We start from the raw sequence: 23895 nt of genomic DNA, 5'->3' as shown, positions 1-23895 counted from the left end.
TAGAACATTGAAGAAAAGACTAAGTTAGAAGTGGAGATAAATTTAATTACTTGGAAATATATTTTATAGTTTTACAGTGAGGCAAGCCACTATGTCTGAGTTTGGTTTGAAAGAAAAAGGAGTTTGATTAAGGTGAGATTAGGATGTATTATTAAATGTCTTTGAGAGGGTTAATATGACTAAATTATAGACACAAAGCAATGAAACAAGTCATAAGCTGTAGTTAAATATTTAGAGGACTTTCTTCTTTCATTTTACACTGATTCGTCAAAACTTCAGGTTCTTTGAGAGAAATGTCATCTTCTTTATGAAATCATTAAAAGCTTGTTTCAGTTGCTTATTCCTCAAGGTATAAATGAAGGGGTTCAACAGGGGTGCAACAGAAGTGGTGAGCACCGAAACACCTTTATTTACGGCTACCTCTTCTTTTGCTGACGGCTTGATATAGATGAAGTGCAGCTGCCATAGGTGATGGAGATTACAATCATGTGGGATGAGCAGGTAGAAAAGGCCTTTTTTCTTTGTTGGACAGAGGGGAGTCTCAGAATTGTCCTGATGATGTATGTGTAGGACAGAAATACACACACTAGGGTGATTATGAGAGCAAATACAGCCACAAGGATAACCATTTGTTCTATTACCCATGTATCTGAACATGAGATCTTCAGGAGGGGACCTGCGTCACAGCCAAAATGATCAATGGCATTGGAGTCACAGAATTCAAGCTGGAGTCCCAAGCTAAGGGGTGGGAGAATGATCATCAAGCCAGACACCCAATAGCAGAGGACTAATAAGGTGCACACCCTATTGTTCATGATGGTCATGTAATGAAGGGGTTTACAGATAGCAACATAGCGATCGTAGGACATGGCTGCCAGGAGAAAAAGTTCTGTTGCTCCAAAGAGAATAATAAAAAATATTTGACTTGTGCAAGCATCGTAGGTAATGGCATTGTCCCCAGTTGATATACTGTACAGGAATCTAGGAATACAGACAGTGATAAATGACACTTCTAAGAAGGAGAAATTTCTGAGAAAAAAGTACATAGGAGTTTTAAGATGAGAGTCTACTAATGTGAGTGTGATAATAGTCAGGTTCCCTGTTACACTCAAGATGTAGGTGAGAAATAGAAAGATAAAAAGCTGGATTTGCAGTTGTGGGTCATCTGTCAGTCCCAGCAGGATAAAAGCTGTTATTGCTGTGTAGTTTCTCATCACTGACTTTTGAATCTACCAATCAGCTTGTGAAAATAAAAGAGATTTTTATGAGGAGATCAATATTTGAATTCTGTAGCAAAAGACTGAATATAAAAGCCTAGTAAACCAAGTTTATATTTATTATCTCATTTCACTTCATAATCAATATTACCACTATTCTGATTAGCCTTCCTGAATATTCCATGTATAAGCAGTAAAGATTATTCCTTTAGAATTCTCGTTTCTGTAAAACAATCCAACGTTTTCTCAGATCATTCTTTGCCCCTCAAAATTTGCAACTGTACATGTTGATTATTTGTAATTCATCACATGGATTGGATTTACAAATAAGTTAGAGCAAAAAAAGTTGATTTTACTTAATGTGTACTTAAATGTTGTTTATCCAAGACAAATCTTGGATATATATCATATCCAGATAATGAAGAACATGACTTCTCTTCAGTTGTTATTATCAAAGGATTGTTTTAAGGGTAAGATGCATTTCCCCTGGAAAACAAACAAACAAACAACAATGACAACAAAACACAACACTGGATCCTGAGATTTTCCTTTTTCTCTTCATTCTTATCTGCTCGTATTCCTTATTCTTAACTCAAAGATGGTTTGATATACAACTATTTTATCTATAGTGTGAGAAAAGGAATATCTTCATATGCATACATGTTATTTTTCATTTGTCTGTGGCTCCTTATCTCTCAAAAGCCCTGAAATGAAATCTATGTTTAATATCAATAAATACAGTCTTCCAGAGGCTGTGCATCTTCTTTTTATTTTTTATTTTTTTAGAGAGGGAGGGGGGAGTGTCAGGGAAGGGAGGGAATCTTAAGCAAGTTCCATGGCCAGTGCAGAACCCAACTCGGGGCTCAGTCTCCGACTACCCTGAGATCTTGACCTGAGCTGAAATCAAGATTGGAACACTTAACCAACTGAGCTACCCAGGCTCCCTGCAGGCTGTGCATCTTTAATTATGTTTTTAATTTCTTTGAAAAGATACTATCATCTCCACCTTCTCATCTTACCCCTACTTAGTTTAGGTCTTAAGGCTCTGCAGCCTAACTTTCATGTCCAGCCTCCCACTGCTCTATCACCCACAGGAACATTACTACTGTTGAAGCCATTGGCATATTTTTTTGTAGTTATTTTGCCTGACATCCCCACAATATTTTTTTAAGTTAAGGTTCCATCATTCTTCAAATGGATTCCATGCCATCATCCTGACTTTCTTCCTGACTCTATCTCTCTCTTTCTCTCTCCTTTTTTTTTTTAAGATTTTATTTTTTCATTAGACAGAGAGAGAGCACAAGCAGGGGGAGTGGCAGGCAGAGGGAGAGGGAAAAGCAGGCTCCCCGCTGAGCAGGGAGCCCCATGTGGGACTCAATCCCAGGACCCCGGGATCACGACCTGAATTGAAGGCAGTTGCCCAACCAACTGAGCCACCCAGGTATCTCTCTTTTTAGTGACCTACAGTCTCCTCATTCTCTATTCACCTATGAAATATTTCTGTTCCCCAGTATTTTGTCTTGAGACCTCTCTTTTCTTGTTTTCTCTTTGTTCTTCTTACTCCATGCTCTCCAAGAGGATTTCACTTCATGCAATTGATTTTATTGTCATTTATATGATGAATTCCAAAGGCCGGAACTTTTCCAAATAAAACAATTGCTAAGTGTACATCACCACTTGAATGTTCCACAGACACTTCATATGCCATGAATTCAAAGTGAAATCATGGTCCTTCTCCAAGCCTTCTCTTCTAGTGTTAACTATTTATTGATAAAGATTAGTCTCTTGTGTGTGGCCTGCAAGGCTCTTCATGGACAGGACCTTCCTTATTTTCTCATTTCATAGTTTACAAATTCCTTATCTTTTTTTCTGATAACTTGAATTCCACAGACACTGGGGTGCCTGGGCGTCTCAGTTTAACGTTAAACGTCTGCCTTCGGCTCAGGTCATGATCCAGGGGTCCTGGGATCGAGTCCCACATGGGGCTCCCTGCTCCGCGGGAAGCCTGCTTCTCCCTCTCTCACTCCCCCTGCTTGTGTTCCCTCTCTCGCTGTGTCTCTCTCTGTCAAATAAATAAATAAAATCTTAAAAAAAAAATCCACAAACACTGACTCCTTGTATCCTTCATATTTTTCACATGCTGTCTTCTCTTCAAGGGTTAATCTTTGATTAATGTCAGTTGGTCCTTCAGAATTCTCCTTAGGTATCAGTTTTCCAAGGAAATCTTCATTCACCCTTCCAGAGTATGTGAGATTATGATACCATGTTATTTATAAACACCTGTTACTTACTCTTTCTTGAAATAGATCACGTGGTATACTTCCATATACTTATATTTCTCCTCTATGTTTTTGTAAACTCCAAAATAGAGGTTATGTTTTTATATATCCTTTTATTCCCTTATGTCTGACACATGAAGGTTGTTATGTAAATGTGAACTGAAGAAACAAAAAAGAGTTGGCTAAGCAATCTTCTTTAATGCCTATTCTGGTCAGATGGCTCAGCATTCTTATTTTTCATTATGGTGATCAAGAATTTCATATGCATGTTAATATTTGAACTCCACCCAGACAAGTAAGGAAGTTTGTTGCCCAACCTCATCACTCATCTCCACGCCTCCCTTCCAATCAGTGCTGTTATAGCATGTACAGTCACCTCATTTATATATTTACGTTATAATTGGAGATACACATGAACGATGAGTAAAATATTAACTGGCTCCCTTTTCCTATATTATGAGTCTTATTTTGTTGATATTATATGTGGCCATTATGTATATTAGTCAACAATAGGAAAAGACTCTATTTCTGTTTGTGGAGCAGTAACCGCTCTTAGTCCTCAATTAGCATTAATTATTTATAATGGTAGCTATGAAAATATGTCCTATCTGAAAACATAGTCTCTAGGGTTTCTGCTATTTCTCCATTACTGAATGACATAGTATCTCCCCAGGGGACGTCAATTAGTTTGTTATATGAATGATTTTTCACTAGGTTGGTTTTGAAATATTTCCCGCAAATGACATGAGCCCTCTGAGTCTGGCAACATTAATTCCTCTCTTCCTATGGACATGTGCCTTCTAAAGGCTTATGAGGTATATATGGCAAGGCAAGCCTTGCTTTAAAGGGATCATCACAGGAAAATGGACGCTCCTGAAGGGACTCTAATGAAAAATTCTGATAAAGGAAATAGTGTAGACCTGGTACGACTAAAGTGAAGACGCTAGCAAAGCTACTGGCCAACGTTAGGGGCACCTGGGGGGCTCAGTCACTTAACTGTCTGCCTTTGGCTCAGGTCATGGTTCCAGGGTCTTGAGATTGAGCTTTGAGTCAGGATCCCTGCTCAGCGGGCACTCTGCTTCTCCCTCTGCCATTCCACGCCCCCCCATTATGTACTCTCTTTCAAAGAAATAAATAAAATCTTAAAAAAAAAAGCTACTGGCTAACCTTATGTAAGGAAAGCCTGTCACATGCATTTACCTCATGCTTAAGGAAAGCCTGTCACATGCATTTACCTGATGCTTAAACTCTCAAGGTTTTTCAAATCATTGAAACTGTTTCTTTAATGACTCTTCCACTCCTAAAGAGCGGTCTCTTTATGAGCCTTTCATACCAATCAATGGCTTATACAAGGAAAGAAAAACAGAGTTCTTTGTTTTCAAACTTTTCGAGATTTTTCATTTCCCCTCAATCCTCTTTCTCTGGGCAATTCTATTTTTGCTTATGTTAGAAAAGCTCAATTTATCAATGGTTTCTCTTTCATACAAGTAAAATAATGTGCTAATAATTTACTATGGCTTATTCTTTGTCTTGTCCTTTGATTTTGGTTTATCTAAGAATTGATTCTAACTACTTCAGGGCTACCAAAAGGACCATAAGTAGAACTATCTACGAAGTAACTAAAATTTGACATCCTGCTCTCATCTCCTTTTTCATACTTCCCCTCTGGATACACACCAGGGAGAAGTTGCCCTAGTGAAATACTCTTCTCAACCTTGCTACCCTGAACAGTGCTCCATGAACAATAAAAATGGCCTCTCTCTCCTCAGTCATCAAGTTACTCAAATTATTGTTACTGAGGAATTAGGTATTAAGAGAACATTTCTGTTGAACTAATAGGTGTTTAGGAGGGATTCATCATAAAAGAATATTTACAAATTAGAAAATATTGACATTTTAAGCAATGTAATATTCTTTTTGGGTACAAATTCTGGGAATTGGAAGGTATATTTCTGTATGTTCTTGAAATTACACTGCATGGGTGACTACTTAGGAATACAAAAATATAGCTTTGGCTATGACCTTAAGCCTTACAAAGGGCTACTGAATAGTTCATAACATGTCTACTACAATTTTCCACACTAAAAGTTGAAAGAGGCTTAAGTAACCATATTACAGAAGAAAATGCCAACAAATATTTCTTTCTCTTATCTCTTAAAAGAGAAAGTAATTCTCATGTCTACCTACAGCACTTACTCTTTGGGTAATTATTCGTGGTTTTAGCTGGCAGCTTCTTCCTGTGTTTCACTGTGTTGTATGGAAGATGTGCCTCAGCCCAGGTCCAACGGGATCATCAACTCACAGTCACTCTTCAGGCATTTTCTGGAGGGTATTGAGTTCTTTGAGTTTCCCGTTTTCATATCATATAAAGACTCTCATTAGAGACTCTTATTTTTAAGCCTTGGAAGCATTTTCCTTTGGTCTCTGTCATGAAGGAAGAAACCTTAATGTAAGGGAGGAGAACAAGTAAAGTTTCCCTGGGTTTTGGAAGAGCTCTGATTGTTCTGAGCCAGGAGTTGGCTTTCCTACTCTAAAAATAATGATATTTATGTTCCTCTGCTCTCTCTTCTGGGGGTGCACTGCGATCACATGTATGAATAAAGTAAAGGGTCCTTAGTGACCTGGGGTCTAATGTCACTAAGGAATCTTTTGCTTAATGAACTTGGGCAAAGCAACTAAAACAGACAGCAGCAGGGATGCTGTCCTTTGAGACAATAAGATAGAACAGCAGCATCAGAGGCCAGGTGCCCATTGCACTAATGAGAAAAAGTGTGCAAGCCTGATTCAGTTCTCTACTACACTTTCTAGAGATATGGGTATAGGAGACTTTAATAATCAAAATATTTTGCCTTACCTAATCTCCCCTGATATCATTTTGTTTGTGAAGTATCTAATATGAAAATATGTATTGAAAAAATTACTATGTTTAATGATATTGTAGCATGAATTTATTTTTTTAATCACAGGAGTATTTACCTACATTTGAAAAACGGGAAAAAATATATATGGCAGACATATTTTTTATTCTGCCTACAGACGATGTTTGATAAGACCATGGTTACATGGATGACTCAAAAACATTTCACTCGACTAAAAACCATGGCTCTAATAATTTCTGCTGTGAAGTATCTGCCCCTGAGAATTTGAAATATGTATTAAAAGGGACCCACCTGAAAATATTTTAAGACATAAACTAAGGTTTGAAGGACTGGTTAAGAAATGTTGCTTTTGGTCAATTATAATAGGAATTACAGTAGTTGGGGGATGAGATGACTGTTTAGAAATCTGGAAAAACCTTGTATGGTTACATATTTGTTGCTTTAGGAGTTATGGTTTGATGATGGTAGATTAGGGCTCATGATTAATACATTTGTCATGATTAAGAAAGAAAGCTCCTACATTAAAGGAAGGAGAAAATGCCCTTGTTGCAAAATGCTTGAATAAATAAAGCTAATCTGTCTTTATTATATATATATATATAATAAATATATTTATTTGTTTTATTATACCAGCATAGCTTCTATGGCTTTCTTTCCCTAATTTTCTTTTCTTTTTAATTTTTTATTATGTTCTGTTAGCCACCATATAGTACATCATTAGTTTTTGATGTAGTGTTCAATGATTCAATAGTTGCATATAACACCCAGTGCTCATCACCACACGTGCCCTCCTTACTACCCATCACCCGGGTACCCCATCCTCCCACCCCCCTCCCCTCTAGAACCCTCAGTTTGTTTCCCAGAGTCCATAGTCTCTCATGGTTTGTCTCCCTCTCTGATTCTTTCCCTAATTTTCATTTTATATTTTAATTAAGGCAAGTATTTGTTTTTAAAATTATTCTTCTTTTTAATATTTTTCACACAATAAAGATTTATTATTAGGATTTATGTTGTGGGAGACAATATATTATATGAATAGGTTCTTTTTAAAAGATTTTATTTATTTATTTGAGAGAGAGAGAGTGCGCGAGGCTGCGCATGAGGGGGAGAGGGGCAGAGGGAGAAGGAGACTCCCCGCTGAACAGGGAGCCTGACCTAGGGCTCAATCCCAAGACCTGGGATCATGACCAGAGCCAAAGGCAGATGCTTAGCCAACTTAGCCACCCAGGCATCCTGGAATAGGTTCTTATCAGGCCAGTAAGTATTCAAATTTTTGGTCTGGGGAATAGAAAGAGGATAAATAGTGAATTTAAGATTTATAAAAACTATGATTTTATACATTGGATTTTAAATAATAAGAACAAATCATATCATGCATGTAATATTGTGCAACTTCAAAAAGTTTAGTCCTAGATATTTTTAAATTTTCTTTTCATCCCTTTATCTTATCTTTTTTTAATGTATGTAGTACATTGATATATGTAATATATCTAATATTTTTGCATTTAGAAAGGGCTTGATCTTAATAAATATATCTTATAACAAGTCCTCTTTTTTTACAGATGAATCTTAGATTTTTCAAACATATAATCATGAGTATATTATAACAATTTTTCCATGGATTCACCAGTGGGATTTACAATACCATAGAGTTGTATTATTGCATAATTTTTAAATAAGACTTATTTTTAAAAAATCTACCATGCATACAAAACAGTGTATCATTGTAGAGGTAGGTATCCACAAGCTAGGTTAAGGAACGGAACATTACCTGTACCTTAGAAACCTCCTGTTTGTCCATCTCTGATCACATTCCTCTTTATCCCTAATAGATGAATTCAAGGGCCACTTAGTTTCTGTTTGTACTCTTTATCCTGCTCTTTGTTTGAGGAGGTTGCCCAGAATACACTGCATGAATAAGCTCCTTTTTCTGTGGATTTGATTTTGGGTTCGGCCATTGAGAGCCCCTTATAATATCATCATCAACTATTATATCAAGATTATGCTATTCTCATTTTTTACAATGTGTAGATACTCCTATAGCTATGCCCTGGAAATGTCTGTGTAGAACTGGTATACATTTCCTAAATATTTACTAAATACTTAATTGATACCATTATATTCTGGAAGTTTTATGAGGTGATTTTTAGTTGGAGGTTCAAAATTTGTAACTAATATATGAATATTCAGATTTTATATTTTTTGCTGTACCAGTTGTGCCAGGTTGTATTTTTTTTGTAGAAATTTCAACACTATTTACAAGTTTATTGGAAAAATCATAATTATTTTACTTTTATGCCTGTATTATGTGTAGTTATGTGTACTCTGTTTCCTAATATAATGATTGAATTCCTCTCTTCTTTTCTTTGGTCACCCTTGGGAGAGATTTAATGATCTCATTAGTCCATTTAGACATTCCTCTTTTGGCATTGCAGGTTTTTAAAAATTTTTTTTGCTCATTCTCTATTTGCTTTTTCTCTATTTATATAATATTTGTTTTAATATTTATTACTTTCTTTTTTCCAATTTAGTTAGGTATAATGTCATGCCTTTTTAAACTTCTTTGGATTAATGCTTAGATCATTGATTTCAAGGTTTTATCTTTAATTTTCTAATGCATTTGGATCTAAATATGCTGCTAATCACCACTTTATATTTACCCCACAAATTTGTTACTTCATATCTTCGTAGGACATAAAATGTTCCTTCTAATATTTATTGTGATTTATTCTTTGACCAATGTCATATTTAGATGCTATTTCCTGATTTCCAAATGTATGGTTATTTTCAATAGTTCTTTTCTTCTTTATTACCATTCTGTTCAGAATTTATCCTGTGGGTTATTTTACTCCTTTGTAATATTTAATATTTGTTTCATGGCTCAATATATGGCTATTCTCAGCGAATAGTCTATAACTACTTGCATAAAATACTAATGCTGGAGTAGTTGGATGTAGTATTTTATATATGTCAGTTAGTTCAAACTTGCATATTATACTTACCAAGTGTATTATCCTTAAAGATATGTTTTATATTCTTTACACATTTATTATTGTCTATTTTCTTTATCAGTTACTGAGAGGAGTTTGTTAAAATACTCACTGTGTCTATTTCTCTTGAAAGTTCTAGTGATTTTACTGTGTATATTTTGATTCTATGTTATTAAAGACATATGAATTTACAATTACCTTAACTGTGAAAATTTTATCATTATGAAATCTTTATCTTTAGTGATTTTTTTATTTGATCTTGTAGGATACATGCCCTTATTATTAACATAGGTATACAAGCTTCCTTTTTTTCAGTGTTTGTATTATGTATACCTTCCATGCTTTTACTTGAAATCTGTGCACATATTTTAGATGCATCCCTTGTAAGGAAACATAATGCTTAAAAAAAAACTGTTCAAAATTATGTTTGCTTAGTTGGGGGAATATTGATTATTATCTTTTCTTAAGCAGCTGAATTCCACAGCTCATATTTATGCTGTACATTCTATGAGTTGTGACAAATGTATAATGACATGTATGCAGCACGTAGTATCATACAGAATAATTTCTCTGGGATAAAAATCCCCTATGCTCCACCAATTCATTGCTTCCTTCCTCTCTCTCCTAGCCCCTGGTAACCTCTGATCTTTTTGCTATATCCATAGTTTGCCTTTTCCAGAATGTTATGTAGTTGGAATCATACAGTATGTAGCCTTTTCAGATTGTCCTCTTTCACTTAGTAATAATGTGTTTAAGGTTTCTCCATGATAGCTCATTTCTTCTTAGTGGTGATAAATATTCCATTGTCTAGATGTACCACACTTTATCAATTCACCTACTGAAAGATATCTTAGTTGCTTCCATGTTTTGGCAATTATGAATAAAGCTGCTATAAACATTAGTGTATAGAGTTTTGTGTGAATGTTAAGTTTTCGATCATTTGGGTAAATACTAAGGAGTACAATTGCTGGGCTGTATGGGTAAGAGTATGTTTTGTTTTCTAAGAAATTGCCAAGCTCTTTTCCAAAGGGGCTGTACCATTTTGCATTTGCACCAGCAAGAAATGAGATTTTCTGTTTATACACATCCTTAGCAGCATTTGGTAGTGTCAATGTTTGGATTTTAACCTTTTATATATATTTTGGATTTTAACCTTTTTAACAGGCTTTTAGCAGCACCCCATTTTTGTTTTAATTTCTAATTCCTTAGTGATGTATGATATTGAACATCTTTTTATGTGCTTATATGCCATGTGTATCACTTTTGGTGAAGTGTCTGTTCAGATCATTGTCCATTGTTTAATTGAGTTGTGCATTTTCTTATTGTTGAATTTCAGTATCGGCAGATGTCCCAATGGAAAACTAACCTTAAATGATGGCAATCTTAATCTGAGGAACAATATTGATAGTGTTCCAATTATTAACTGTACTTTAAAATATATTTTTCCATCTTTCTTTTAATTCAGAGTATACAGGTTGATATAAACCATTTAGTCCAGCGCTGTCAGAAATGGAATACATATTTATTTAATTCAACTTTTTTTGGACTTTATTCTTAGAAAAAGCTAAATTCCAATATAGTTAGATGCCACTTTCTTAACCTATCTATTAGTTGACTTTCTTATCCTTCCCTGGTGAAACTGCACTCAGTGTCTTCTGAAATTCACACGCATAACTTGCTTGTAGCAAATGGTATGGTATTGAAGAGATTATGGAGAAATGGTATGTTTTTCAGAATCCTGACGGAAGAACACAGTAAGATAAAGGGGAACAGAAATTAGGTTCAGTAATGTAATGCCCTTTTAATTTGTTGCTGTTTTTATTTAGCAGTTTTCCTTTAACAGAATAAATCATTTTTCTCACAGCCTACTTACACGGCTGTGAAAAGTCACAAAACAAATAAATAATATTCCACCAACCAATGCTTAAGCATATTGACAAAATAAAAACAAATTAATGAAGCCTGAGGTTCTAAAACATTGAAGCCTGGAGCCATAATGTGGAGAGTTGTAGAACTTGAAAGCAGAGATAAATAAAAATGAAGAAAAGACACACTGAGCAGATTTTTAACATACCATGTGTTCAAGGAGTAGAAACACTGAGAAATCTCCAGTGAAAACATTTGGGCCTAGATATTTCTTTGGGGAAGTTTTATTTTATTTTTAATTATGAGTTCAATTTACCTAATAATTACAAAGATATTAAAATTATTTATTTCCTATTGGGTAAGCTATGACAGTTTGTGTGTTTTGAAGAATTGGTCTACTGCATCTGTCAAATCTGTGTGCATAGATTTGTCCATAATATTCCCATATTATCACTTTGATGTCTGAGATCAAAGTGTAGAGATCACTTTGTCTCTAGTGATATGCCTTGTTTCATTTTGATATTGGTAATTTGAGCCTTTCTTTTACTTCTCTATCTCTCTTTCATTCTTACTAGATGCTTGCCAATTTTATTGCTCTTTACAAAATAACAGCTTTTTTGTTTCATTGATTTTCTCTATTGTTTTTCTGGTTTTCATTTATTGTACTTCTGCCTTTCTCATTATTCTTTCTTTCTGTCTGCCTGCTTTGAGTTTATTTGCTCCACTTTTTTGTGTTGAACCAGGAAAGCTTAGATTATTGATTCAAGACTTTTCCTGTTTTCTTTTTTTTATTTATATATTATTCTTTAAATTGTATGTATGTGTGTATGTATGTATGTATGTATTTAAATGTTTCAAATTTTTATTTAAATTCCCATTAGTTAACATATAGTGTAATATTGGTTTCGGGAGTAGAATTTAGTGATTCATCACTTATATATAACACCCAGTGCTCATCATAACAAGTGCCCTCCTTAATACCCATCACCCATTTAGCCCACCCCCACCTGCCTCCCCACTTTTCTGTTTTCTAATGTAAGTATTTTGTGCTATAAACTCTTCTCTCAGCACCGCTTTTGCGCTATCCCAAATTTTTTGATATTTTGTATTTTCATTTTAGAGTTTTCATATAATTTTTCTGTCCCACCCTCTCTTCTCCTTCAGAGATGAGGATGACAAGAATGTTAGATATTTTGTTATTGTCCCAGGGGTCCCTCAGGCTCTGTTTATTATTATTGTTATGCTTATTAATATTCAGTTTATTTTCTCCCTAATTCAGATTGTAAATGTATGTTGTTCTTTTGTCAAGTTCACTGAATCTTTTCTCTGTGGCTTCCATTCTTATGTTGAGCCTGTCCATTGAATTTGTTTCTATAACTAAATCTTTCATGCATATTCTTCTCTGAGCCTACCTGGCTTTTTTCACACCAGCTCACAACACCTTAGTCTTTCTAGACATCTTTGTTTTTTCTACCTTATATCTTCAGATCTTCACACTTTTTACTTTTGTGAGAGCTTCATGAATTGTTTGGGAAGGAAGACAGCTCTCAGTATTTGCTCACCATCTTATCAGAACTTCCTCAAATTTTCAGTGTCCATCTTTGGAGTAATTTCAGTTTTAGCATCACCAGAAAAAAATCTTTAAGGCACTTCTTTTCCCTCATCTGATTAATACTTTTAATTTACTGTGTTCCCATTTGTTGTTTTCATAAAATGCTCAAATAAATCCAACTCAATTTTTTAAAATTTGAACCTTCTCAAAGTATTTTTTAATTTCAGTTATTTTTTTCATTCATAAAATTTCCAGTTGATTGTTCTTTATGTCTTTTATTCTTTGCTGGGGTCTTTTTTCTTTCTTTCTTTCTTTCTTTTTCTTTCTTTCTTTCTCTTTTCTTTCTTTTTTCTCTCTTGACTTTCTAATTTTTCTTTTCTGCAAGTGTCTTCATAATTGTTCGTTGAAGTACTTTTATGATAGTTGCTTTATAGGTAATTCTAACACCTCTTTCATTGCAGTGTTGATTTCAATTGATTGTCTTTTTCATTTAATTTAAGATTTCCCTGGTTATTGGTATTACAGGTGATTTTTTTATTGAAATCTGGACAGATTTGTCATTATGTTAGGAGTTTCTGGATCTTACTTAGACTTTCTGTTGTAGCTGGCTTCCTCTGAGACCGGTCCAGAAGTAGAAGGCAAGTACTGAGCCTTGTTACCACCAGATGTGGGTCCCCTACTTGGCCTCTTTCACATCAAGATGAAGGGGGGACTCCTCATTACAGCTGGTCAGAATAGGATTTTTAGGTGCCCACTGACTTTTGTTGGTAGGAAGGAGAAGAGGATACTTCCAATTTCTGAACCCTGATTTTGATATGCATTCAGATATCCATGTAGAAATGTAGATGGGATGCTTGCATGTTGGCAGCTCCAGACATGCTCTATAGGAAAGATGGCTATGGGGGCAATCTTCATATCTGGTTTATCACTAAGACAATTATATCTTAGATGATTTTATGTAGCAAGGATGGTGTTTTTTCTTAGCATGCTTTTTTGAGGTTGTAGGCCAAAAAATGTTTGGGTAAATCCACTACTCAAACCACGTAAACACGTCAAAAATTAGGAGTCAGATATTTAGGCCTTGGCTGCATGATAGGAGTGGGTTAATCATTGGTTTAGATGTCGTTATCTCAGAATGTAATATTAAGCTCTGTGATAAAATTTTAAAAGGGGGGATACAGAGAATGAGAGAACAAAATACTATCAACAGTTACTTACAGAAGACAAATAGTTACTGGTAAACTTGGGAATGAAAGCAAAATGAGAGAAAAGAGAGGAAGTGTATGGTTCTTTAAATCCAGGGATGAAGGGTGTTCTAAAAAAGAGAGATTATATGATAAAATAATACCAAATATTTATTGGGCTCCTGAAATAAACACTTTAAATGACTTAATTTATCCTTGTCAAACAAATAAAAAATCAATCAAATAAAAAATGTGACTTATGGATTATTCACCCAATTTGACAATTAATAAAACCAAGACACTGAGTGGTTAAATAAAGTTGGTACAAGTCATTTAAAGGGAGTTAAGCATATCATAAAAACACACACAAAATATCCAAAGTCAGAATTTAGCAGTATTGATTTAGTGTAACTTAGTAGAAATACATTTGGTCTACAGCATTTAGACTTGTCATAGATGCTTTTAGGTGAAGGGATGATTCATCACGTATCTTTATGTCTAGGTAAAAAGAAAAAGACAAACAAAGGAAAAAAGAACAATGATATTTATTATCTATATCATCCTGTTTTTCTCAGTGTCTTAGTATGCTGATGATAAGAGTGTGGCTCCTTCCCATAAGGCATCTGACAATCCCAGGAACTACTAACCGTTTTTAAGTGATTACATTTATATTGTGCTATCTATATATTTGACTCTCTTGTGATTACAAATGGTAGCGTCCAAATCTGATCAAATATGTCACTTGGACAAGGCAAACAGTTGACCATTCACCAGAAGGATGCCACTGTTTAAAGAGTGTTGATATGCATCCTTGGGTGGCCTTTATCTTGTGAGGGCCCCTGCATCTTCAGTTATGTGTGCTTTCCATACAACCAAATAGGCCAAATGAAGATGACTAATATAAATTAGATGGTATTTTCTTTGCCTAAGAACTATTTCCCTCTCATTTTTAAGCAAGAGGAGATGGCTTATTTTTTATGTGCATTAGGCAACACTATAATCCCACATACTACAGTAGGGGAATCTTATCAAAATTAGACTGAGACAACTTAGAGAAAAAAACAATACTATTGGCTAAGATATTGTATGGTTATATAATTATAAACCACAGTCTTGGATAAAGGTCCCTAGAGAGCTTCATTACCAAGCCAAATGATGCTAGTTGTCTGTAAAATGTTTTATAGGAAGATGATTATATGCTATTGTCTTTCCTTTAAGTAATAACTCCAGTTAGAAAAGTTCTTCACTCAGGAAATTTGTTCTTAATGGCATAGTTTATTAATTGATTATTGTTATTTAAGCACTCATACAATGAATTGCTTTAAAGACAAAAGAAAAAACTACTAAAGTTTATTCTAGCTCTTATTGCTTTGCTGTCATAATGACAAACATGTAATTCAAGTTTTCTATTTTATATTGAAATTAAGTAAATTGTGAGTTAAATTTCTTGATCAATATAAGAAATAATGTCCCCCTACTCTACATTGTTTGACTCTTAATTTAATGTTTGTTTGTATATCTGCTATCCCTCTATCCTGTAAGTTTCCTCTATGGATCATTTAAAAAAAATCATTAAAACAGTACACACACACGCACACACACACACACACACATAGGGGCGCCTGAGTGGCTCAGATGGTTAAATGTCTGCCTTCGGCTCAGGTGATGATCTCCAGGTCCTGGGATTGAGCCCTGTGTCAGGCTCCCGGCTCAGTGGGGAGTCTGCTTCTGCCTCTCTCCCCTGCTCATGCTCTCTCTCTGTCTCTCTCTGTCTCAAGTGAATAAATAAAAAAAATTAAATCTTAAAAAAACCCCAAACAGTGTGTATGTATATATATATATACATACATATGTAGGTACAATCATATATGTATATAATTTAATAACTAAAAAATACTAATGCCATATGCTTTTTTTTTTTTTAAGATTTTATTTATTTCTTTGAGAGAGAGAGAGCACATGAGAGGGGGGAGGGTCAGAGGGAGAAGCAGACTCCCTGCCAAGCAAGGAGCCCGATGCGGGACTCGATCCAGGGACTCCAGGATCATGACCTGAGCCGAAGGCAGTCGCTTAACCAACTGAGCCACCCAGGCGCCCATGCCATATGCTTTTTGAATAGATTATGCAGTGATAAATATCAACACAGTATATATGAAGCACATACATTTATGTAAGAAGTGATTTAGTCATTTCTTTGTGTTATATCATGGGAAAAATACTACAAATCATTCCATAATGATTTTGTGCTTAAATTCATATAAGGAGAACTTGTAATATAAGAACATTGAATCCAAAATAGCATAAATAATTGTATTCCTGAGAATTGATAAAAGTAAGGAGAGAGAAGAAATAAAACAACAAATTATTTATTGGTTTTCTGGTAAAAGTGTTGTGTGTATAGTGTTAACCTTAAAAACAAAACAGTTGGTTATTTTACCAGAAAAAAAATAAGTTTATTTGGGAATAACGAATGACAGAGAATTACAGTTCGGGTCATGAATGCTATAGGCAAATCCAACAAAGAAGAATGTTATTTTATGGAGAAGAAGGTAGAAGCTGGGAGAAGTTGTTTTGAACAAAAGTTCATTTGAGAAAAGCAAGAATTTAGGGTGATGATGATTTCTTATTGGCTGAGTTGTAGGGGTAGTTAATTTATTGTAGGAGATGCAATGTACATCTTTCCCTGTTGGGGCCTGTAATTTATGATTCTTTTCTGCCCTCCATTCTTCTGGTGAGGTCTGTAATTGACAGTTCTTCCTGTAATTGACATTGAGTGGTATGGCTCCCCACTTTCAGCTTCCTCTTCTAGCATCCCAAGTCCACTTCAGTGAGGTTTCCTGCTTTTAATTTTCACAATATTTTTGTTATAAATTATGGTCAGATCAATGTTTTTGAAAAAAGTATCTTTCTTACAACATCCTTAAATGCTTGTTTCACCTGCTGGTTCCTTAAAGTGTAAATAAATGGATTCAGCATAGGAGCAACAGAGGTATTGAGCATAGCTATACCTTTTGTCAAAGCAACCCCTTTCTTTGCTGATGTTTTCACATACATGAAGATGCAGCTTCCATAAGAGATAGTGACAACTATCATATGGGAGGAGCAAGTTGAGAAGGGCTTTTTTCTTTGTTGACCTGAAGGGATTTTCAGAATTGTTCTAAAGATGTAAGAGTAGGAGAGGATTATGTCCATCAAAGTGGACATAAGAGTAAGCACAGCTAAAACAAAGCTCATGAGCTCTAGAGTACTCGTGTCTGTGCGAGAGATTTGCAGTAAAGGAGCAGAATCACAGGTGAAGTGGTCAATGACATTGGAGTCACAGAAATCCAGCTGCAGGCCCATGGCCAGTGGTGGGAAGATTACCAAGAAACCAGCCAGCCAAGAGCTGACTACAAGCTGGTAGCAGATCTCGTTATTCATGATGCTTGTATAATGTAGAGGCTTGCAGATAGCCACGTAACGATCATAGGACATACAGGCCAGAAGAAAAAACTCTGTTGAGCCCAGAAAGATAAAGAAAAACAGCTGAGCTGCACAAGCATTGTAGGAAATAGATTTGTCTCCAGTTAGGATGCTGATCAAAAATCTAGGATTACAGACAGAAGTAAATGAAATTTCTAAGAAGGAGAAATTCCTCAGGAAAAAATACACAGGGGTCTTCGGGTGGGAATCCATCAAGGTAAGAATGATGATGGTGAGATTTCCAGTAACACTCAGTATATATGTGAGAAATAGAAAGAAGAAAATTACAACCTGTATTTCTGGATTATCAGTCAGACCCAGGAGGATGAAGTTGGTCACTGATGTTCTATTTTTCATTTCTGGTGGTTGATTTTTCACAAATCTTACTGACCAAATTAATACAGACAATAATAAATCAGTTAGACAAATCTAACTATCTGCCCCTATTTTTAAAAATAAGATTGTAAAAAAATTAAAAAAAATAAAATAATGATTGTATTTCCACAAAAAGTACCTGGGGGCTTAAAAATTTTTCCTTCTATAATTACATTCATCATTTCCCCCACTTCTATTATATATCTTATGGGCATATCTTCTGTGTTTACTATCAATCTTATTACTCGAATAATGTCCTCTGATTCTTTGCTATATGTTTATACTCTGCCTCCATTTTTACAAATGTTACATGGGAACTGTATTGATTGAACATGAGCTCTTCTCATGCTTCACTTTTTTCCCCCCTAAAATATAGAGGACATTATGTTTTTCTTATGTCATCTTTTCTGAGCATAAAATTCCTACTGCTGATGGAAATTAGTGATCAACCCAACCCTAATTAACACTTTCTAGTGAAAATTCTAAGTGTTCTTTTGGGGAAGTAGTGAATACTACCTCTATTAGTTGATTTATTGCTATTTTCATTGTAAAAATTCAGAGACCAAGTCATTCTAATGTTGCATTATGAACTTTTACTTGTATTAAACAATAGTTTATATAAGTAGTACCCGTATTTTTTCAAGCCATTATACATTCTATTCCCAGATACACATTGAGCCTTTGGATTCCTATCTTTATTCTTGATTCTTTAAAAAATAGTGTCTTTCTAAACCAAGAAACATACTCTTAACTATGGAGAACAATCTGATGGTTACAAGAGGGGAGGTGGAAGGGAAGATGGGTGAAATAGGTGATGGGGATTAAGGAGTGCACTTGTTATGATGAGCACTGGCTGATGTATGGAATTGTTGGATTACTGTATTGCACACCTGAAAATAATATGGCAATGTATGTTAACTATATTAGAATTAAAATTTTAAAGAAAAGTATCTCTATATGAAAACTTAACTTAGTGATTTTCACTTTATTATTTCAAGATTCATAATAAAATAACTTTTAAAAATCTAGTTAATAGTTGAACATCAAAAAATATGTTCACAAAATATTGTTAATGAAGTTCAGCAGTACTCATATCTAGAAATTAGATACAAACACCTTACATATATTATTTAGAACTATCTTGGACACCCACACCAGGAATATCCATTAAGTCTTTCTAAAGTATAAATGTATCAATATTAAGAAAAGTATGCCATGTTTAGGGGCGCCTGGGTGGCTCAGTTGTTAAGCGTCTGCCTTCGGCTCAGGTCATGGTCTCAGGGTCCTGGGATCGAGCCCTGCATCGGACTCCCTGCTCAGCGGGAAGCCTGCTTCTCCCTCTCCCACTCCTCCTGCTTGTGTTCCCTCTCTCGCTGTGTCTCTCTCTGTCAAATAAATAAGTAAAATCTTTAAAAAAAAAAAAAGAAAAGTATGCCATGTTTCACATATTTCAGTTAATTGGTAAAAATTACCATTTAAAATACTTTTACATTTCAATTTATTGCACTATTGAATATATATATATAAGGTAGTATATTATATATATTGAGATAGAGAAACACACCAAAGGGTAATCACTGGTATACAATGAATAGAATAGAAGCTGAAACATCAGATAAATATAAACTGAGAATACTTACATATTATCAAAAGATTGATGGTTAGTGTGGAATATTGAATGCAAACTGATGTACTTAATTATGTTAAATCAAAAGACAAGTGGCAGGCTAATGCTTCATGGAAAAATACCTTTTTTCCCTGTCTTCCCACAAAGCTGTATATTTCCTCACAAAAACCTTGATGTTTCATCTCAAAATATTTAATGGAATAATTTTCTCATGTTTTTCCCCACCATTGTCCCAAATCTGGAATCCTGAAATATCCCACCTGACATCTTACTAGCAAATCTTTAGATAAAAGTCATAAAAGAAAAACAACCTAGAGTTATTTTTTGATCAGTTATTCTGATATTTCACAGAGGACCATTTCCATTTATTTTCCTGAGGAAAAAAGTAAACCTAGCACTTTTAATGTGTTTTGCTACAGAAATATTTGGAAAACATTCTTCGAGATAAATTCTTAATGACTTTTGGGAAAATAGTAATAGGGTACTGATGAATCATGCACAAGATCAACTTTGGTGAGTATATTTTAATTGGCTTATTATAGGACCCGTGTCCCAGGAGAAGTCTAAGGAAATTATCCAGCAGGATGATGACCAGGTATTTGGGGAAGGAGGGAACCTTCACAAAAAACCCCAACATTTTCTAATGTTCATATTCCTATGACCTGTTGTCATTGATAACAAAAATGTTATCATTTTTAACACTGTGGGGAATCAGTTTACAGTATGAAAGGCAAACTGGTAGAGACTATTGAGGAAAAAACACTTAGTTCCACTGCTTAAAAAATAATTTTAGAATTATTGAAGACTTTTGAGATATCATTCCAACTAAAATTTCCTTAGGGAATATTTCTTTTAATTGAGCTAAATAACTAGTTTACATATAGGGGCATCTGGGTGGCTCAGTTGGTTAAGGGTCCGATTGATTTTCAGTAACTTCATGGACTTCATGGACTGATTTTTATGATTTCCCATTATATGTTTCTGTTTTCTGTTTTCTGATTATATGATATATCAAATAATTGATTAAGGTCACTGCATGTGGTGTAAAAACAGGCATTCCTAATATCTCAGTTTATAGCACTCATGGGAGAAATCACCCTCCCCATCAGCTGCAGCCTCTCAAAATTCCAGTTTGTTGTTTAACCGGAGCTGTATAATCTGAAAAGACATAGACAAATATTTCCGATGGAGCTGATTTGGTGGAAAAGTAACCTGACAGCTTGAAATAAATCATTTTCACAGTAGAAGATAACTGTTTATCAGCTATTTTTTCCCTATGCAGATTTTGAATATCTGATTCAATAGCATAAGGGAAGAAGAGTGGGCAGGAGACAGAGTTCATTGCTAGAAGTAATCATAAAGCATAGTTTTCTAATCCCTGAATTTAGGTTCCATTCCATCCATTAACTGTGGATTGCTGTGCATTGTATTTCTGATCATTTCTTTTCAAGTAGAATTTGGATTCGTTATCTAGATCTCGCTACTTTTGAAAGGGAAAAACAATGTTTATTTAGAGTCATATCTCATGGTCTCCCTATGTTTGACATGTGTGAGACAGATGACTGTATGGACCTGGGAAAACTACAGAAAAGACAAAAAGTAGAGAATATAGAAAAATACGTTTGAATGAAGAAAAATGAAATAAAAAAGGGCTCTAAAATGACTGAAATCTTTGACCACTTGTTATTTATTTATTTATTCATTCATTCATTTATTCATTAATCAATTAATTTAGAGAGCCTATGTGCAATTGGGCAGGGGGGAGGTAGGAAGAGCAGAGGGGGAGAGATAATCTTAAGTAGGCTCCACACCTGCGTGGAGCCTGATGCAGGGCTCGATTTCATGACCCTAAGATCATGACTTGAATTGAAATCAAGAGTCGATTTCTTAACCCCTGAGACACCCAGACGCCCATTGACCACTCTATTGAATTTGGTTCTCCTCTCCTTTCCTTGAAGTATTTCATTTTTTCCCCCACAGCATTCGTCATTTACTAAAGTACTAAGAAATTTACTTTTCTATTATGTTGCTTGTTTAATGTGTGTGTCCCTTCACTAGAAATAAGTGCTGCAATGACAGGAACTTTTGTATCTGTGTGTATACCTACTACCCAGAACAACAATTTGTATTTATGTATGGCTTATTTGTGATTTTAGCTACAGAGTTCATAATTATTAGTGCTTGTTTGATAGCATTTTTTTTGGTGAAGTCCTTAAGGGCCTCTTTCACCTACTGGTTCCTTAAAGTGTAAATAAAGGGATTCAGCATGGGAGCAACAGAGGTATTAAGTACTGCTACACCTTTGCTCAAAGCCACACCTTCTTTCGCAGATGTTTTTACATACATGAAAATGCAACTCCCACAAGAAATGGAAACTGCAATGATATGGGAGGAACAAGTGGAAAAGGCCTTTTTCCTCTGCTGGGCAGAAGGGATCTTCAGAATTGTTCTAAGGATGAGTGTATAAGAGAGAATCACCAAGGCCAAAGTTACCATGAGTGTGAATTCTGCTAACAAAAATGCCATGAGCTCTAGAAATGTGTTTGTGCAAGCAATGAATAGCATAGGAGAAGAGTCACAAGTAAAGTGGTCAATAATATTGGAGTCACAGAAATCCAGTTGGAGCCCCATCATCACAGGGGGAAAGATAATAAGGAACCCAGCCAGCCAGGAACAGATAGATTACAAGCTGGTTGCAGACTTTGTTACTCATGATAGTTGTGTAATGTAGAGGTTTGCAGATAGCCACATAGCGATCATAGGACATTACAGCCAGAAGAAAAAACTGTTGATCCGAGAAGGATTAAAAAAAATACTTGTGTCATGCAAGCATTATAAGAAATGGTTGTGTCTCCTGTAGCAATGGTGATCAGAAATCTAGGAATACAGACTGTTGTGAAGGAAATTTCTAAGAAAGAAATTCCTGAGGAAGAAATACATGGGAGTCTTCAAACGAACATTTGCTAGTGTTAACATGATGATGGTCATGTTTCCACTTACACTAAATAAGTAGGTGATCCACATAAAAAAGAATATCACAGTTTGTAACTCTGGGTCATCTGTAAGTCCCAGAAGAATGAATTCTCTAATTGATGTCTTATTTGGCATGACTAAACTGGATTCTGTAGCTCTGTAGATAAAAATAAGAGTGGAAGTCAGCTCTTGATAATTTCAAATATATTGGTAGTGCTCTTATTCTGCACAAAGAACAATAAAGCATGCATTATCAAGAAGTGAAAAAATAATTCATTAGAATTGCAAACTCATATCAGAATTTGTTTAGTAGAGAAAAATTAATCTGTTTTATTTTTAAAAACTTAGATTTTAATCTGTTTAGATAATTTCCAGCTATATATTATATATATTTTTTAAAGATTTTATTTATTTATTTGACAGAGAGACACAGCAAGAGAGGGAACACAAGCAGGGAGAGTGGGAGAGGGAGAAGCGGGCTTCCTGCGGAGCCGGGAGCCCAATGCGGGGCTCGATCCCAGGATCCTGGGATCGTGACCCGAGCCGAAGGCAGACGCTTAACCGACTGAGCCACCCAGGCGCCCCCAGCTATATATTTTAATTATTTAACATACAGAAAGTCTTTTTACAGTCATAAAAAAGAGTAATAATGATAAATACTTAGCTTATCTCATTGTGGAAGTAAATCATTTGAGTAGATTAAACAAGTTATTGAAATATATACTATTTTTGAAACTTAATGCCCATAAAATTCTATATGCTAATTTTGCAATTGGAAACCTTATTTTTGAGTCAGAATGCAATATTTTTCTAAATAAGTCTTGGTTTATATTTATAGTAAAAAATCAAGCAGAAAATACTGTATTTATGGGCAATTCATTGAAATCCATTCCTTTTAGTCTTTATATAAAATTGACCTTATTTGCTCCTCTTTGACTAAAATTGGCACAAAAAATGACAACCTTTATTAAAAAAACAAAGTCATAGTGTAAAAGGGCTCTTTAAATTGGACTCCTTAAATATAGTCAGTTATGTAAACAATAAAAAATCAGATTATTCCCTATAAGATTAAATAATTATTTCAGAAAGTTGTTGCTTTTGTCAAACTCTGCTTTCAAAAATAATAATTTGATAACTTTCTTGTTTATTAAACTGTAGTTTTCAAGGATGTGATAGAGAAAGGAAGTATATTGGAAAGAAGATAATAATCATACAACAAATCTAATAAGTTTTATTATTGATTATTATTATTTTTATCATTCGTATTAATATTATGGCAAAGATCCAAACAGCCTTTATCTTGCACCCCAACATGCTTCTGGTAGGTCCTAATAAGAGACTCACTCTGCAGATGAGGAACCTGAGGTACACAGTGGTTATGTAACTTGCCCAAGGTCACATAAACAGTGTATGTAGATAGGTTAGCATCCATGTCTGTCTTCGACTGCATCATTCCTAGTGCTTAACACAAATTCTGATTCAATTTTGTTT

General features: G+C 34.8%; 2 protein-coding genes and 1 pseudogene across 2 annotated transcripts; all 3 read right to left on the bottom strand.

The window, feature by feature from the left end:
• Window positions 1–267: 267 nt before the first annotated feature.
• On the bottom strand, window positions 268–1214 carry LOC118532147 (olfactory receptor 6C2-like). Its single transcript, XM_036086538.1, is given in 2 exon segments — window positions 268–455; window positions 458–1214. Coding segments are annotated over 2 exon segments (945 nt in total).
• Window positions 1215–16844: 15630 nt separating this feature from the next.
• LOC118532156 (olfactory receptor 6C76) lies at window positions 16845–17786 on the bottom strand. The gene has a single exon (XM_036086544.1). The coding sequence runs from the start codon at window positions 17784–17786 to the stop codon at window positions 16845–16847; it is 942 nt and encodes a 313-aa protein (XP_035942437.1).
• Window positions 17787–21537: 3751 nt separating this feature from the next.
• On the bottom strand, window positions 21538–22539 carry LOC118532146 (olfactory receptor 6C65-like; annotated as a pseudogene).
• Window positions 22540–23895: the final 1356 nt, after the last annotated feature.

Source organism: Halichoerus grypus, chromosome 6 (assembly GCF_964656455.1).
Source record: "Halichoerus grypus chromosome 6, mHalGry1.hap1.1, whole genome shotgun sequence".
Lineage (NCBI taxonomy): Eukaryota > Metazoa > Chordata > Mammalia > Carnivora > Phocidae > Halichoerus > Halichoerus grypus.
Note: the sequence above shows the minus strand (reverse complement) of the source record. Positions and strands in the feature narration are given on the sequence as shown.

Excerpts from the sequence above, each read along its gene's own strand:
- LOC118532156 (XM_036086544.1), bottom strand. The coding sequence starts at position 17,786 with ATGAAAAATAGAACATCAGTGACCAACTTCATCCTCCTGGGTCTGACT.